Genomic DNA, 17,124 nt, shown 5'->3' with positions numbered 1-17,124 from the left:
TCTTTGTGACTTCGTAATCATTCTTGCCTTGTGTCACGTTTTCTAATAAACATGTTAAACTGTTAAAAACCTCTGCACAGTCGGTCTGACGTTCATTTAATCATCGGCTTGTGGCCTCATGTCAACGAGTCATGTGCCGAGTACATGTGTGGGGAACATGAGAGAGTATGAAAACCATAACACCGGTTTGGTATGTGAAGAATGTCATGTGCGTCTATTTGGGAGTCCTGAACGTCCAGCAGGTCCCAGTGCAAATTTTTGGTATCTACTCATCCTCCTGTGCTGAAGATGTATATAAAAACGCCAAAGTGAACAAACATCAGTGCCTTTTAGCAAGGAAACAAATCAGGGGCAGACGACAAAGCGTCGTCTTCATCAGCTTCTTCATCGGTTATTTCTGTTTAAGAGGAACTTCAGGCCATTCATAACATTTCCAGACAGTCAAGTGCTTCTGACTCCTGACAGTCAGGAAGCTCTGCCAGCTCCACCCCAAAGTTCCTGGTACTCCTGAGGGTCCTGAGAACCACATCCTGAACCCTCCTATACTACTGGGAAAGGCCGACAGGACCTGGGAACACTTGTCTCACAACGTGACAAGACGCCGGACAAGCACAGTGTCAGATTTCAGCTTCAAACAATCCGAGGAATTCAAGAGGCTCTCTTCAAGTGGAGGTCCTCGGTATCATCAGGCCACGTTGAAGGAACTCACAGTGTTTTAGGTTTTGAGGCAGTTTGATGATGATGATGGTGATGATAATGATGATAAGAGTAAACAGATGTTGGCCTCTGAACCAGGCTGTACTGTTTATCTTTCTGGACGTGAATGCCTCGTTTGGCCCACGTGATGCACATGACACTGTTTGTAAAAGCTTGAGAGTGTGTTTAAAGCATCAAGCTACACATGTGAGAATATAGAGTGTGTGTTGCTGCACGATAATGTGAACAGGAAATGAACACAATCTGTCCACACTGCCACATCACAAACACTCACTGCAGCTTCTAGTAGCTAAATGTTTCACTCTCTTCCTCCTCTTCTCATCCACCCTCCTCTTAAGCATCTTCAGCCTTTAACTCCATCTCCATCTCCTTCTCTTGACTTTTATTTCCAGCGCAGCATCAGAAAAACATTACAAAAACAAACCAAATGAGCCGAAATGTCCAAAATGTAAAGGGGTCGACCGACAGACGAAGCCGATGGAGCTTGAACTCATGAAAGTCGTGTTCCTCTGCCAGATCAGGATGGAGACCATCTGGTGTCTGAAGCTGCTGCACATAGTGAAAACACATTATCAGCAAATCCAAGCGGCTGGATTCACTAGAAACCTGGCTGGACGTAGTGGACGTTTTCCAAAGCCGATACTGCTCCTCATATTTACACTGTATGTGTATTTATATATTTTCAATTCCAGTTCAAAGTCTGAAAATATCTGGACTTGTTGAGTTAAGTGACTTTAATCGCAAATTTGTAGCTGCTTGTTGATTCTATTCATGTTAAAGGATTAAAAACGTAGAAATACAAAAAGATCTGATGTGGCTTGAGCGTGTTTTTCAATATAAAACACATCAGAGAAGTTACTTAAACTCACATTAAACAAGGAATCTTAATGATGATTTTTATTTCTTACTCTTACCAAAAGAAAACATCTCTTAAGAGCAACATAAATACTAAAGCTTTAGGAAAATCAAAACAGTGCTCAAGTGCTCTTGAAGAAAGAAAACAAGTTTTTAACTCTTTCAGTTCAGCTTCTAAGAACCATTTCAAGTTTATTTCCAGCTGAATTTCTGAGAAGAAAACTGTGTTACGTAACTTCTTCTTCAGCCGTTGGCTACTTCTTGTGTGTTTCCCGTGTCCAATTGTTGTAAATGCGCCTCACTGTTTTTACGTTATGTGACGGCCTATTGCCTGTAGGGCCTGTCTTGTTGCTGTGCCTTGTCCCTGTGTTTTGTGATCTACAGGTTGGCGTGGGAGTGGCTGTGACGCCACTGGGCCGTCATAAACCGGACGTGGCGTCTCTCTCTCTCTCTTTTCGGCTCACCTGGCTCCAGAGGGAGAGCTGCTCGGCTGCAGCCCCTCGTGTTTTCTTTTGTTCTTTTGTTGGTTTGGTTGAGTTGACCGTTGTTTATGTTAATAAATTATCATTCTTATCATTTTACCCGTGCGTTTCAGTTTATTTGTCCGACCGAGAGCCGGGTCGTGACAAATGTGGGGGCTCGTCTCGCTCGTCTCGTTTTCCGTGTGCGCTGGTCGGAGGCCAGTGTTTGTGAATGAACTCGGGAGCTTGTGAATGAAAGTCGGCGTTACTATAGTGTAGCGTGGGAACCGGGAGCAGCGTAGGCGTTTGTGTGTGTGTTACGCGCCGCGGTTTGATCTGATTTGCACGGGTAAGTTGGAGCCATAGTGAGCATTTTCTCTGGGGCACTTTACTTTTGTTTGCTGCTTAAAGATAGTGTTTGCACAGTTTTGTCCGGGGCATCCTGATCAGCTTAGCCGGCGGGCGAGCAGAACTTGCCACTTTATTATTTTGCCTTTTTTGTTTTTGTTGGTAATCCTGAGGAGGGGGCGCGCTAGTCTTGGTTTATTGCAGCTGGCCAGTCACGGTCAGTTGTGATACTCTGGGGTTGGTGTTGCCTCGAGCTCGGCAGGCCAACGAAGACTAGGTGAGGTTTTTGGAAGAATTGTGGTTAGGTAGTCAGGAGTTGGGGTGTCTCGGCTCGTGTTGCTCCTCGTGTGGGAGTTATCTGGTAGCGGCAGCACGAGTGAGTGTCCTGGGGTTTGTGTTACTGCATAGAGGATGGCTGATGTGGCTGATTTTGTTAAAGCTCCGTCGGAGGAGTGGTTGGATTGTTGCACGCGAGAGCAGCTATTTAAATTAGCAGACGTGTACCGTATTGAGATCCCTGATAGGAGAGTCAAGGATGCGACTATTCAAAATATTGTGTATTCGGCTTTGTGTGAGTCTGGTGTGCTCACAGGTGGTGCGGGACCTGACCCGGCCAAGGTGGAGAGTTTGGCTCTACCGCTTGGCTCCAGTAACCTTACGTTTGAGCAACAGAGGACCTTGTTGGCGCAGCAGAGGGAGGTAGTGGTGTTGCAATTGGAGTACGCTAAGATGATGAAATCAGTTGACGTGGAAGAGCAGCGGAGTGCAGGCTGTTTTGATGTGCTTGGTAATCTGCGGTTATTGCCTAAATTCAATGAAAGGGACCCAGATTCGTTTTTTTCTCTGTTTGAGCGCGTGGCTACAGCAAGGAGCTGGCCTGAGTCTGCACGCACAGTGATGCTCCAGTGCGCGCTGACTGGCCGTGCACAGGAGGCGTATTCTGCGTTGTCAGTGGCTGAGAGCCGGAATTATGAGTGTGTAAAGGCTGCGGTGTTGAAAGTGTATGAACTCGTGCCCGAGGCTTATCGTCAGCGCTTTCGGTCGTGGAAGAAAGGCGAGAAGCAAACGCACCTCGAGTTTGCTCGTGACCTGACGGGTCATTTTGCACGTTGGTGTGCAGCGTTAAAGATGGAGACGTTTGATGATTTGGCTGAGTTGATTGTGTTGGAGCAATTTAAAAATTCTGTGCCCGACAGTATTGCACAGCACATTAATGATCTTAAAGTGAAACGTGTGTCCGAGGCTGCTTCTGTGGCAGATGACTATGTGTTGTCGCATAAACGCTCTTTTGGTGAGTGGCGCGCACGTAGTGACAGCCGTGATGGACCGTTTGCAGAGCGCGCAGAGGCGGCTCTGGGGACTTATGTTGGTCGCTCGGGTAGGCCTGACGCTAGAGAACGCAACTCGAGGGGTTTTGAGAAAACCTGCAGTTACTGCCACAAAAGAGGGCATGTGAGAGCTGACTGTTACGCACTTAAAGCCAGGGTTTCCCAGGGGGGTCCTGGGGCGCAGCCGAAGGGGGCTTGTTGTGCTGCCTCTCTGCCTTACGCACCAGCGGTGAGTGAGGTGGGCGTGCCAGCTCGGGTTGAGTGCGTGTCTCCGGGGTTGGCATCTTTTTTGCCGTTCATTTCTGATGGCCATGTTTCTTTGGTGGGGGGCAGTGTGAAAGTGCCAGTTAAAATACTGCGTGACACAGCGGCCTTTGATTCCTTCATCCAGGCTTCTGTGCTGCCCTTTTCCACCGATTCTCACACAGGTTGTTCAGTGCCTGTGGTGGGTATGGAGTTGAAAGTTTTGCAAGTCCCGCTTCATAAAATCACATTACACTCTGATCTCTTCCAGGGCGAGTTAGCAGTGGGTGTGAGGCCGGCGCTGCCTGTGGAGGGCGTCACGCTGATTCTCGGTAACGGCGCCGCAGGTGAGCGTGTGTGGGGTGGTGCGTCCCCGCCTCCGGTGGTTTCCTCTGTTCCTCTGGTGAGGGAGCAGCCAGATGAGGATGAGTCAAGTTTCCCCGACGTGTTCACAGCGTGTGCTGTGACGCGGTCCATGTCCCGACACTCTTCTCCGGTAACGTCTGAGAATGGCGGGTGTGTTGGTGAGCCAGCAGATGGGTTGAGCTTCTCCCTGTCTGATGTTTCGCTCTCTGTTACGCGGGAGGACTTGGAGATTGAGCAGCGCGCCGACGAGTCTCTAAAAGGGCTGTTTGACATGGTGTTGCCTGCGCAGGAGGTAAAGAACGATTCTCACTGTTACTTTCTGTTGAAGGGGCTGCTGATGAGGAAATGGGTGCCTCATGGGGACGATTTTGTCGGGGATCCCGTCCTTCAGATTGTCGTGCCTTCCAAGCTTCGTGAGACGGTGCTCAACCGGGCCCACGATGAGTCAGGACACTGGGGGGTGAGGAAAACATACAACCAGGTGTTGAAACATTTTTTTTGGCCAAAGTTAAAGAGGGACGTAGCTGAGTATATTAAAACCTGTCATACCTGTCAACTTGCAGGGAAACCAAACCAGGTGATAAAGCCAGCTCCTCTGTTCCCGATCCCGGTTGTGGGTCAGCCGTTTGAACATCTTATTATAGACTGTGTGGGTCCGTTGCCACGCGCCAGGTCGGGTGCTGTTTATTTGCTTACCGTCATGTGCCAAACCACCCGTTATCCAGCCGCGTATCCATTACGCACGATTACAGCGCGGGCAGTGGTGCGCGCTTTGACACAGTTTATTGCTATATTCGGCATTCCGAAGATTATTCAAACTGATCGCGGATCAAACTTCACCTCGCACTTGTTTTCACAAGTTTTGAAGCAGCTAGGCGTCAAGCACAACAAAGCGTCGGCATATCACGCTCAGAGTCAGGGGGCCCTGGAGCGTTTCCATCAGTCTCTAAAGTCATTGTTACGTTCCTATTGTGTGAAACTGGACAGAGATTGGGAAGAGGGGCTTCCCTGGTTACTGTTGGCGGCGAGAGAGGTGTCCCAGGAAAGCACAGGATTTAGTCCAAACGATTTGGTGTTTGGGCACACGGTGCGCGGCCCTCTGGATCTTCTGTGTGAGCAGTGGAAAGATGCTGCTCCTCCGGAAAATGTGCTTGATTATGTGAATGGATTCCGCCATAGGTTGTATGCTGCGGGGCTGTTGGCAAAGAAGAATTTGGCTTCTGCGCAGAGCAAGATGAAAACATTGTATGACCGAAGAGCTGAGAAGCGTGTGTTCAGTGAAGGGGACCGGGTCTTGGCGTTGCTTCCCATCGCGACTTCTCCGTTTCAGGCGAAATATTCAGGCCCCTATGAAATAAAGAAAAAAACGTCTGAACATAACTACATCATTTCTACGCCTGATCGCCGTCGGAGTGTCCAGATGTGCCATGTTAATTTGTTAAAACCTTACTATGAACGTGTCCCTCCAGGTGCAGCTGTCTCGGCCGCCTCGGTTCCTGTGCGCCCTGTTTGTTCTGTGGGTAGAGTGTCTGCTGTTTATCCCCCGCAGTCGGTGCCTGCCGGGGTGGAGGATGGCTTGCCTGATGCTGAGGCTGGGGTGCAGCAAGGTCGGTTAAAAAACTCAGAGTCTTTGGATAATTTGCACCTCCTGTTGGGGCATTTGTCTGATGCCCAGCAGGCAGATCTGGTTGAGGTCATAAAATCTTTTCCGTCTCTGTTTGGTGACACGCCCACTCAAACATCTGTCATGGAACACGATATAGATGTGGGTGAAGCACAGCCAATTCGTCAAAGGTTTTACCGCGTAAATCCTGAAAAACGCCTGTTTCTTGATGCTGAAGTAAAATATATGTTGGATAATGATATTGCTGTTCCCTCCTCCTCCAGTTGGGCCTCTCCGTGCATCCTGGTACCGAAGCCAGATAAAACGTACAGATTCTGCACTGATTTCCGTAAATTAAATGCTGTAACCAAGCCAGATTCTTTTCCACTGCCTCGCATGGAGGACTGTGTCGACCAAGTGGGCCACGCTGCGTTTGTGAGTAAGTTTGACCTCCTGAAAGGTTATTGGCAGGTCCCGTTGTCTGAGCGTGCCCGTGAACTGTCTGCGTTTATAACACCAAATGGTCTTTATTCCTATAATGTCATGCCTTTCGGATTGCGCAATGCGCCTGCCACGTTCCAGAGGCTCATGACAAGAGTCTTGGGGGACTTGGAGGGGTGCACTGTTTATTTAGATGATGTCGTGGTGTTTTCAGATTCGTGGTCTTCTCATGTGGAGCGCGTCCGCGCTCTGTTCCTCCGCCTGGCTGAGGCGCGCCTGACCATCAACCTCGCCAAATGCGAATTTGCCCAGGCTACGGTGACCTACCTCGGCCGGGTCGTGGGGCAGGGTAAAGTCCGACCTGTCGAGGAAAAAATAAGAGCTGTTCAGTCCTATCCTCCACCTACTACCAAGAAAGAGTTGATGCGGTTCCTGGGGTTGGTTGGATATTACAGGGGGTTCTGCCGTAATCTCTTCTCCTCTTAAATTGCTTCCTTTGGTACCAGGTTGCTGAGGTGGGAGAGTGTGGTGGAGATGCAAGGTCGTGTGTGGGTCCCCAACGTCAGCTGGGTGGTGTTCCTGCTGCCCTTGTGTGTGTGCCTTTGATGTATGTATGCCTTGTGTAAAGGGCGGGTAAAGTCTTTGCAGGTAAAGAAGAAAAAACAATTATTTGAAAAAAAAAAAAATTAGGAAAAATAGAAAAATTAAAATGAATGTGTATATATTTGAATAAGAGAAGGAAAATAAAATGAATTTGTGTATATGGAGAAAAAAAAAAGGTAAAGACCATATATATGTGGGGAAGAAGAAAAAAAAAAAAGTTGTTTATGTTATAGTTATATTTAAATCTGAGTCCAGGGTTGGGCCCCGTTTTTCAGTGGGGGGGGTGTGACGGCCTATTGCCTGTAGGGCCTGTCTTGTTGCTGTGCCTTGTCCCTGTGTTTTGTGATCTACAGGTTGGCGTGGGAGTGGCTGTGACGCCACTGGGCCGTCATAAACCGGACGTGGCGTCTCTCTCTCTCTCTTTTCGGCTCACCTGGCTCCAGAGGGAGAGCTGCTCGGCTGCAGCCCCTCGTGTTTTCTTTTGTTCTTTTGTTGGTTTGGTTGAGTTGACCGTTGTTTATGTTAATAAATTATCATTCTTATCATTTTACCCGTGCGTTTCAGTTTATTTGTCCGACCGAGAGCCGGGTCGTGACAGTTATATCACTAAGAACTGTAAAACCCCAAGTTCAACCGAAGAGGACAGAGCACAGAGGTCGTCTGTCAGTTACAACATGAAAAACCAGGACGACTATCAATTAGTCTCTTTAGATGGAAAATCTGATCAGTCGTCAGGATTTTGGAGCAAGTTAACACGTCAAAATAAAAGCATAAAAATCTCCAGTTTTCTGCTTCTCAAATTTGAGGGTTCACTAAACAAAACCAGAAAAACCCTCTTTGGGAACTTTCTGCATTTGTGCATATAAACATAACGAGGCCTTGTGAGGATGTTCAAACTGCAAAAACAGCAGCAGCAGCAGCCGTGACATTTGTGATGTTTGCTTCTCTGCAAAACTTTCCACTATTGTTGGCTGTTGCCTGTCACCGGTCAGCTGCTGACCTCCTGGAATAAAGTCCCCTCTGTCCGTGTTCTTGAACGCATCGTGCAGATATGCAACATTGAGGAACGTGGGATATGTGCGATAAGTGAGATGGATCTCTGCAGCCCTGTGAGGTCGTGACCTGCAGCATCCAACGCCATGAGTAGGAAAAACTGAGTGTGTTTCTGAGGAAAAAGTGCTGCAACCGATGAGGGAATTAAATATGAAACATGTTTTCCAGAGGGTTTTTTTTGTTTTTTTTTTGCTGCTGCAGCTGATTGGCACAGATCTGAGACGCCAAAACACAACTGGTGTGAGAGCTGGACAGTCACATTCCCAGCATGTGATCCATCCACTCGGCTTCCAGCCACGCTCAGAGCCAACCAGGACTCGCCATTAATTCCCCCAACTGTTCCCGAACCCACAACAAGGCCAGGGCCGGGGCCAGTCCCCCAGTCGCCGTACAAAGACCCGGTTTGTCAGATCTGCATCGCTAATCTGTGTCGGGAGCCTCCCTGCGCCGTCGCCTCCTCCTCCTCCTCTGAGAGAGCCTTGTTTTCAGCCACAGAGATGATAACGGAGATAGGAGGGAGGGAGTCTGAGCTGTTATATAACCTCCACAGAGGAGGATGACCTCTCAGAGAACAGAGACCTCAGACATCGCAGTCCACGCCGCCGAGGACACGACCTGAGACAGGGGAGGGGGGGGGTGATTTAGTTTGTTGTTTCTAGTTTTACTTTGACAGATAAATCTCATCTTTATGAGTCTTTGATCCTCTGGAGGCAGAAGAAGATCATCTGACCTGAAGCTCAGAGGACAGACCACTGAGTCAAACTTTAAACTAATGCACCGTGGTTTTATTTAAACTTCAAACATGTAATTTTTTAAAACCGATTTATCTGATTTCGTAGCGTGCAGCTGAACATGGTGAACACGACGTCGACACTTGATGCTGCAGATATCAACACCAACATTTCTTGGAATCACTTGTTGAGTGTTTGTGCTCTCTCTCGTCTCTGACTTCCTGTTTTAAAGTTTATCGTGAGTAAGAGGCTAAAATTAAACTGGACTGAAGAGTCTGCGGCCGCTGATTTATTAGCTACATGCCAACACCAGCCAAATCTGGGAAACATTAATATTTATACAAAATGTTCATGGGACGAAATCCACGATCTACAGTGTGAAGTGACTTTTGCTTTAGGTTCTGAACAGCTGGTGAACTTCATAATCTCTGGGTTGATAAAAATCAGATGGGGAGGTGGGTGGGTTGTGTTTATTGGAGGACAAATAAATCTATTCTGCAGCAAAAAGAGTGTAAAGTCATTTGATCCTCAGTTTTCTCTACAGAGCTTAAACATGCAGATAGCTTATTTTTTTATTACCTGGCCAGACCATTATCTGACAGAAGATAAGTGAACCTGCCAGTCACATCTATTCATCAAAGTATGCAATACACAGTTCATCCATTGAGCCTTTTTGTTGAAGATACTGCTGATAGCAAGGTTGAAATGGTGTAAAATTATTCCTGTAATATTATTGTAAATACAAATTTATACTTGAAAATGTGAAATGTTTTGTTCTTGTGTCAAGTTATATTTTAGATAGTCTTTTAAGTGGAGAACCTAATGAGGTGACCCAGTGATGATCTGGTTTTACTACTTAAAGTGTACTTTAGAATTACGTTTGTTTACAATGGGACTTTGAATCACGACTGATCAACCAGCTGATTGATCGTCTGATCTCAGTCGTCTCAGTTTCAGCATCATTAGGACTTCATTTGTGCCTTAAAACTTGGCAAGTGGACAAAAAAACTGTCTGGGTTTCGCTGCTTCTTTTCATTCATTTTATTGTCATTTGGTGACGACACCAAAACTGAAATGAATAAAAACTTTTACTGATGGTTTCACTTCAGACTGTGAGAAGACCTCGGCCTCAACGGATGAGTTCCTGTGTCACTGATGAAAGCAGAAAACATCACAATCTCTTTGGTGTGTTTGCTTTTCCAGCTCCGCGCTGGAGCGATGCTGCTACTTGATAACGAGGAGGTCGAGCACGTACAAAGACGGCAATCTCCTTTTTTTTTTTACCGAGGTCGCAGAGGAAATGTTCTCCCACGTAGGCCTCCATCAAATCCAAGACTTTAAGCCACGTTTACGGATATGTGGCCCCCTACGTCTTCAAAAATAACATCGTTCACACCAGATCGTTTTCAACAGAACTCTTCATTTACTCAAACCTGCATAAATACGCTGTTAGAGCGACTATGAGCAGATTAAAGCCATGCTAGCCAATCAGAATCCTGGAAAAAACACGACAACAAGTTACTTCCTGTTCCTTCCTTGTCTGTTTGTAAACCAGACAGGTTTTCTGTTGCATACTGTGACGTTTTGAAGCCTGAAACTTTTTCCAAATCTCCACTTTGGCCAGACTTTTCAGATTAAATCGTCTTCGGTGACTTGAAGCTCCGTTAAAGGCGTGTGGAAATATCACCATTTCTGCTCCATGTAAAATAGGCCAAAAGTTTAACTATAAGTCTCTCCAACACCAACCACAGGCTCTTTAGCTCCACACACTTAAGAGCAGGAAGTCCAGCTCCTTTTCCTTCACCAAGTCCTGATCCACTAAGCCAAGAAGACTTGGAAAAAAAAAAAAAAAAACACAGGTCCTTCCTTTCATCTGAAAAATAGGTTAACAGCAGTTTGGAGCTCTCTGCCAATTCCACACTCAGCCGGTTTGACAATACAATGCCTCATATTGCTTCACAAGTTGAGGTTAGTTTAGTAGGTCAGACTGTGTGAAGGCAGAGCAGTGGTGCAGCTCTGTGCTTCAGGTTGAGTATAAACAGTGCACCAGAGTCAGAAAACCACTCTCTGCAGGAATAAAAGAGGTTTTACGAGGGACGAACAGCCTCCGAGCGTCTTCGGCGTCTTCTAACAAGTGTAGAAAAACTCTGTTACAGACATCTGAGATGACTCTGCAGGGCCGTGTATAATCTCATCTGCCGAATCAAAGACGAGGAAGCGAGAAGAGATCAAAAAGCTCCTCCTGATGTTATCGAGGTCGAGGGAGGGAAATCTGGCACGACGCGATACGACGAGCGTGGAGAAGATGAAAAGCCCAGAGGAACAAATGAAAAGTTATCTTCTGCAGATAGTTCACAGCGTCCTGGAGCCATCAGGGGAAAAAGGAGCTGCAGTCGATGTGTGGTGCTCCGGTTGGAGAAAGGGAGGGGGGGTTAGTAGGGGTTTGTTGTGTTTAGTCTGGTTTATCCAGTGGAGGTGCCAGTGCAGATACACAGCAGAGGCCACTTATCATGGCAACACCCAGCGTTTAAATCTGACTCACAGGGAGAATCTGTCCGTCCGGCCTGAGCTGAGCTGAGCTGCAGAAAAACCGAGGCCGGTGCCATGCAAACATGAAAACGACAAAACAGCTTTAAAAAAAAAATTAAAACAATGGGAGGAAGAAAAAAGAAAACCTATGAGAAACTGTATCTTACCTGCAAAAACCAATCAGAAAACCAACAAGCTATAAACCATGTTTAAACTGCAATTCATCATCAAATAATCCATCAGAGTACTCTGTTCTGCTTTTATGCAAACCCTAAGTACCTTACAGCTTTAAGATCCCATATGAAACCAAAAAAAACGCTTACAGAGGAGAAAGCACCTTGAAAAACATTAGAAAACCTTTGTCTTCAGTGCAAGAATCAAAGAAAACAACAAAACTTAACACATTAGGAGCCATGTTTACACAGCAATAACAAGTCAACTCATCAAATCAGTCACCCAAACACTCCAACATTTGTCTCCTTGGCCCATTTTCAAGTTAAACTGTTCAACATTTTCTGGTTTTAAGGTGAGAATTTGCTTCTTTTCTTTATCATTTCAGCTCTCTGCAACCAATAGACATAAAAGAAAACCCTGATATCAATAAAACAAACACAAAACAAACAAACTAAGGAGTATGCTTGAGCTGCAACAATAGATGAATTAATCAAATAATCCATCACAAGTTAATAAACCTTCAGCTATTCATCATTTTCCAGCCACTTTCCAAGGTAAAATGTCAAATATTCTCTGTGTTGTGCCCCTTTTATTAACCAGTTATGATGTTAAATCGAGTTTAGGATTGATGAATAGATAAATAAAGCAATTGGCATGATTGATCTTGACAGCACAGCAGCAAAAGATTGAAACCCTCATCAGCACATCTTGACATTTAATCTAATTTAAGACATTTATAATCCTGAAGAGAGCAAAACAAACTCACAAAATGCCTCTATTCAGGATTGCACACACAAGTGCAGATGTTTAAAAAAAAAAAAAAAACACCTCACAAAGTGTAAATAATCACTTTATAGCTGCATGAAAACCATTTTAACTCTGTCTCTACTGCTTTAATTGCTGTTATAGCTCATTTTGCATGCATGAAATGTTGTTTAAAGCTGGTTTGTGTGTATTTTTTTGTTTGTTTTCTTTCATTTACCTGGAGGATGTAGCGGCGAAGTCTCCATCCAGCAGCCGCAGCTTGCAGAAGAGGACCCCGTTGACAAAGGGCACGGCGGAGAGCTCCTCCAGGGTCAGATGGGTCTGGAACTTGAATTTCTTCTTTTTCACGAAAAAAGCCATCGTGTCGCGACCTTAAAAACTCAAAGTTAAACTCTACTAACCTACAAAAAATAAAAAATAAAAATAAAAAAGTCCTCTTCTTCTTTTTTCTTGCTCTTGGTTGAAGAGTTTTTGCTTTTACTTTGTGTTTTCACGCGAACTCCGCCGTTTCTCCCGAGATGATTCAGCACCGAAATCTGTGGAAAACAAATCACGAGGACGTAATGTTATGTTATGTTACTTTACGTTACGTTACTTTCATTCAACGCGAAGTTTTTTGGGTTACTGTGTGGGTTAGAAAGTGACATCCGACCTTACCTGGAGACATTTCGGTCCGCGGCGACACAACAACAACGGACAATGACAGAGAAAACAGACCGTTCATCGCTTTTTCTCCCTCCGCGCCGAGAGGAGGAACTTCCAACCGAGAGGCGCCGTCAAGCTGACGGCAAATACGTCATCACGCTTCCGGTTGTCCCCTTTCAGAATAAAAGCACAACACATCAGACTGTTGATACATGGGACCATGGGACATTTGGTTGTTACAGTAGCATTGTAGCATAGCCTACAAGGTAAAAAAAAAAAAAAAAAAAGATAAAATAGTAGAAATACAAATAGCCTATAGAAATATATCTTTATTTCGGACTCAGACATTAAAAGAGAATATAGCTTTTTTTTTTTTTTATTGATTGATTGATTGATTTAGATTTTAGATTTTTTTTTCACGCTGGAAGGCCAAACGGGAGACAAAGGTGGATATCTTTGACATTGTAAACACAAACTGGCACCTGTGCATATGTATAGGCTAGGTCAGGGCCTATGGTCAAGATTTACAAAACTGAAAGGTAGTCTTATGAATACTAAAAAAAAAAAGAAAAAAGAACAGAACATTTTAGAAAAGAACACTGTCCCTTTTTTGGCGGATTTTTGTGCTACTGCAGATAATTTTGTCAACTTGTAGGCTAATGTACACATTTCTTGAGTATATTAAAATGTGCTTTCTCAACTTCTAAAATTTGGTTTTAAGGGGGCAAGACATTTATTTGAGGGGGCACTGCCCCCTCTTGCCCCTACGTAGAGCCGGCCCTGGGCTAGGTACGAATGTGGATGAGTCTGTATTGTTGAGTTTGTATTGTTGTGCTGTTGTATTGTTCTTAGTGGACTGCTGAACATAATTGCCCTTTGGGATTAATAAAGTTGATCAAATCAGATCAAAACATAGAGATAGGGATTTACATCATTGATATCAAAAATAGAAATTACTATTAAGTTAAAAAGAGACAACAATTTGTTCTTGTTGTTATCTGTTTCACATTTTGTTTTTGTCCATATCACTGTACTGTCCAACGTCACAATAAATTAAAAAAATTAAAAATAAAAAGAGACAACTGTACCAGTGTCTCCAGAACAGAGGTTGATACCTGTTGTAACTACGGTTGATGATTAAACTGTTAATTATATGGTTTTCTGAGGCATCAAGCCAACACATAAATCTATACAGTAGCCTACATCAGGTTTCTGAGTACAGCGTTAAAGGTGTTGACACGTGCATTTACAAACATTTCGCTCGCACTCAGCCATCGAGGTCTTTTAAGTAAGATTCTTAATGCATACGCAACCTGTAATTTTTTCATGCTTGCGTTCTTGTAGTTAACCCATAGGTATGCGGTGTACAGTGGTGTACAGTACGCTTTGAACAGAGATATAAAACAATATAAAACAAACGTATAAAAAAAATATGATAAAAGCATCTTTTTTTTTTCATAGTAGCAATTTTTCTTAAGAAAACTGATGTACAAATGTATCTGTGGACTGAATGGTTCACATAGGATGCTATTGTCAGATCTTGGACTCAGTACTTTGCGATACCAGTCAGCTATGTGGAAACACTGTCTTTTTTTTTAATCTTATGTGTTTGTTTTCTTTTAATGTACGTGGAGTCTAAATAAGTTTACTAAATAACTAATTTATAGTCAAAATTTCAGAATCACAATCATTGGTTAAGTACCAGAGTGCCAATAATACAACAATATCCAAGAATACAGTATGTCCAACAATATCCAGGGAGATATCATACACATATAGCTACTTGATAAGGTAAGATAAGATAAAATAAGATAAGATAAGTAGCAGGAGCTCAAGCGCACAAGGTAGAAAAGACTGAAAGAAAGTACAACAATAGAAGCATAAAACTACAGTAATAAAAAGTTATTTAAGAAGAAGAAACACACAATTTGGATAAGAATAGAGCTTTAATATAAGCAATATTAAATGGGAAGGAATATTGGACTGGGTTGTTGTGATAATATTAAATCCTATCTATGTGTCTGTCAGATAGTAACAGGGCTACAGCGTGTTATTGTGCAATGTAAGTTTTAAACAGTATCGTGACACCACAGCTGTCGGTAAAGGGGCAGTTTTAGTTTCACAGGACAGGGCTGCTGTACAGGGACTGTGTGTGGGACTTCCTGACTCTGGAGGTGTACATGACCTGGACAGTGGCCAGATTTACAGTGATTACAGTCTAGACGTGGATCAGTAGCTCATGGGGCAGGTTCAGCTTCCTGGACTGGTGCAGGAAGTACATCCTCTGCTGGGCCGGGACTCAAGGGCCTAGATTTAAGATTAAAAATAATAATAAATAAATAAATAAATCGTTCAGTGTTACCTTGACTGTTAAACTTTTTACTTATGAACTGAATTTGAATGAGTCCAAAAGTATAAAAAAAATCACACTCCTGTTTTTATAATCTTGTAAGGTAACAATCATACTTATGAGGTGTGAGTTGTAGGATTTACTGGAATGTTTTTTATGTATGCATTAAACAGTCATTGTTTCAGTAGATCTTATTTTTAAAGGACAATTATCTAACTTCCGGTGACGCATTGATTCACCCTCGTTGACTTGACGCAGCTCAGTGAACGGTTCAGTTGCAGCGTTAACTGTGAAACAGCGACACCACGTGGCCACGGTGTGAACTGCAGCCCACAGCTCTGATGTTGCATTCAGTATTTATATTAATATGGGATTAAATGGAGCAAAAACTGAACACTTTAAGTCAATTTATTAGTTGGACACACTCCTAGAGCTTATTTTTCAATGAATTTAACAAAAAGTAACTAATTACATTTACCTAAGTGAGAATTTCAGATGTGTTGACCCAAGTTTTTCTTGGCTGTGCTTCTTTATTTATTATGCCACTGCACTGCACTAATCGATTTGACTATATATATAGCTTCTAATTACTCAGTATTAAAAAAATAAAAAATAAAAAAGGATAAAATACCATGATAAGCTTTCAAATCCCATCATTATCAAAAACAATCCATTTATAAAGACTTTGTTGTCGTCTACACCAGGATATCTTCAGACATTAATTAAGTAGCTGTTCAAGGCTCAAACAGACAAAATTAAAATGGAGCCACCTCTATTTAAAGTACCTTCATGTAAAACAAACAGTATAGGGAGCTTCGTCCACTGTATCATCATCATATTTAATATGTCTGTCAAGCTTAAGTTTTATTCACATCATATTTAATATTTTGGCATCATAAAATTTGTAGTTCCACATGGAGAGAAGGAGGTAAACAAATCAACATAACGGACTTAAACACATGATTTAATTATAAATAGACTAATATAACTGGTTGTAATTGTTCAGCTTTCAGTCCAGCCAACAGAGAGCAGCAGAGGACTGAACTTTGTAACTAAAACTGCTCACTGTTGTTTGTTGTACAAATACTGATAATGGCAACTTTACTACTACTTTTTATTGATTGTAAATCTGTTTGTCTTTCTTCCTTCTCCAGCTCCAGCTCTGATTTACTTTGGACTCATGTGTGTGAAAGGTCTGTGTATATAGGCTACTGTATGTGTGTATTTGTTTGTGTACATACAGTATATGAATTATTGTTTCCCAATATGTAATTAGATCTTTGAATAAACAGAATAAAAACAGTGAGGGCAATTTTGTATTTTGATCATGTCCAATCATCCTGCAATCATATAAATCATCCGTTTTTATGGACTTTTTTATGTCAATTGTTGTATTGTTTGGGGACTACGGATGAAATTTAGCAGTAGTGCTAAGTCCTGTGTATTTACAGTGAGTACTCATGTACTCTGTGTCCATTAATATGTATACTGTCCCGTCTAAATAAACAAATAAAATCATCACAGATCAAAACTACATTCACATTATCATTAGTTACAGTACAAAACAAATACCATATCATATATTATAGTATTTCATATAAAGACTGACTCCTTTCTAAACAGTCAGAAACAACGTTTTTGAAAGAGAAACAGTCAACAGCTAAACTTTATTGATCCTGATAGGGAAACTGGGTTATCACCAGAACAGACATATACATTGGCGCCATTGAGACATGATTAGAAGCCAATAAGACCAGATTAAAGTGTAAAATAGCTATTAAAACATATCCCAGAGGAGTGGGTCACATCCAAGTGAGATATTATCAACAATAATAATAACATGTTGCGTTGCCACCCAGAAATTATTTGGTTTCATTATGGGTCCGGTGAAGTTCGTTAACTTTATGGTTCA

The 17,124-nt window shown here is 43.1% G+C and overlaps 1 protein-coding gene across 1 annotated transcript in view; it reads right to left on the bottom strand.

Moving 5' to 3' along the window:
- Positions 1 to 13,008, bottom strand: part of eeig1a (estrogen-induced osteoclastogenesis regulator 1a) — a 35,537-nt gene extending 22,529 nt beyond the window's left edge. The window contains exons 1-2 of the mRNA XM_085785859.1: positions 12,875 to 13,008; positions 12,435 to 12,753 (exon numbers count right to left, since the gene is read on the bottom strand). Of these exons, the coding sequence (XP_085641985.1) occupies positions 12,435 to 12,577 (143 nt within the window). The 5' untranslated portion in view covers positions 12,578 to 12,753; positions 12,875 to 13,008. The remainder of the gene's footprint in view (positions 1 to 12,434; positions 12,754 to 12,874) is intronic.
- Positions 13,009 to 17,124: the final 4,116 nt, after the last annotated feature.

The sequence above is a fragment of the Trachurus japonicus genome, chromosome 9, assembly GCF_045865225.1.
Source record: "Trachurus japonicus isolate A0001 chromosome 9, Traja_1.0".
In the NCBI taxonomy this organism is placed as follows: domain Eukaryota; kingdom Metazoa; phylum Chordata; class Actinopteri; order Carangiformes; family Carangidae; genus Trachurus; species Trachurus japonicus.
The sequence above is the reverse complement of the archived record's forward strand: the minus strand, read 5'-3'. Positions and strand labels throughout refer to the sequence as shown.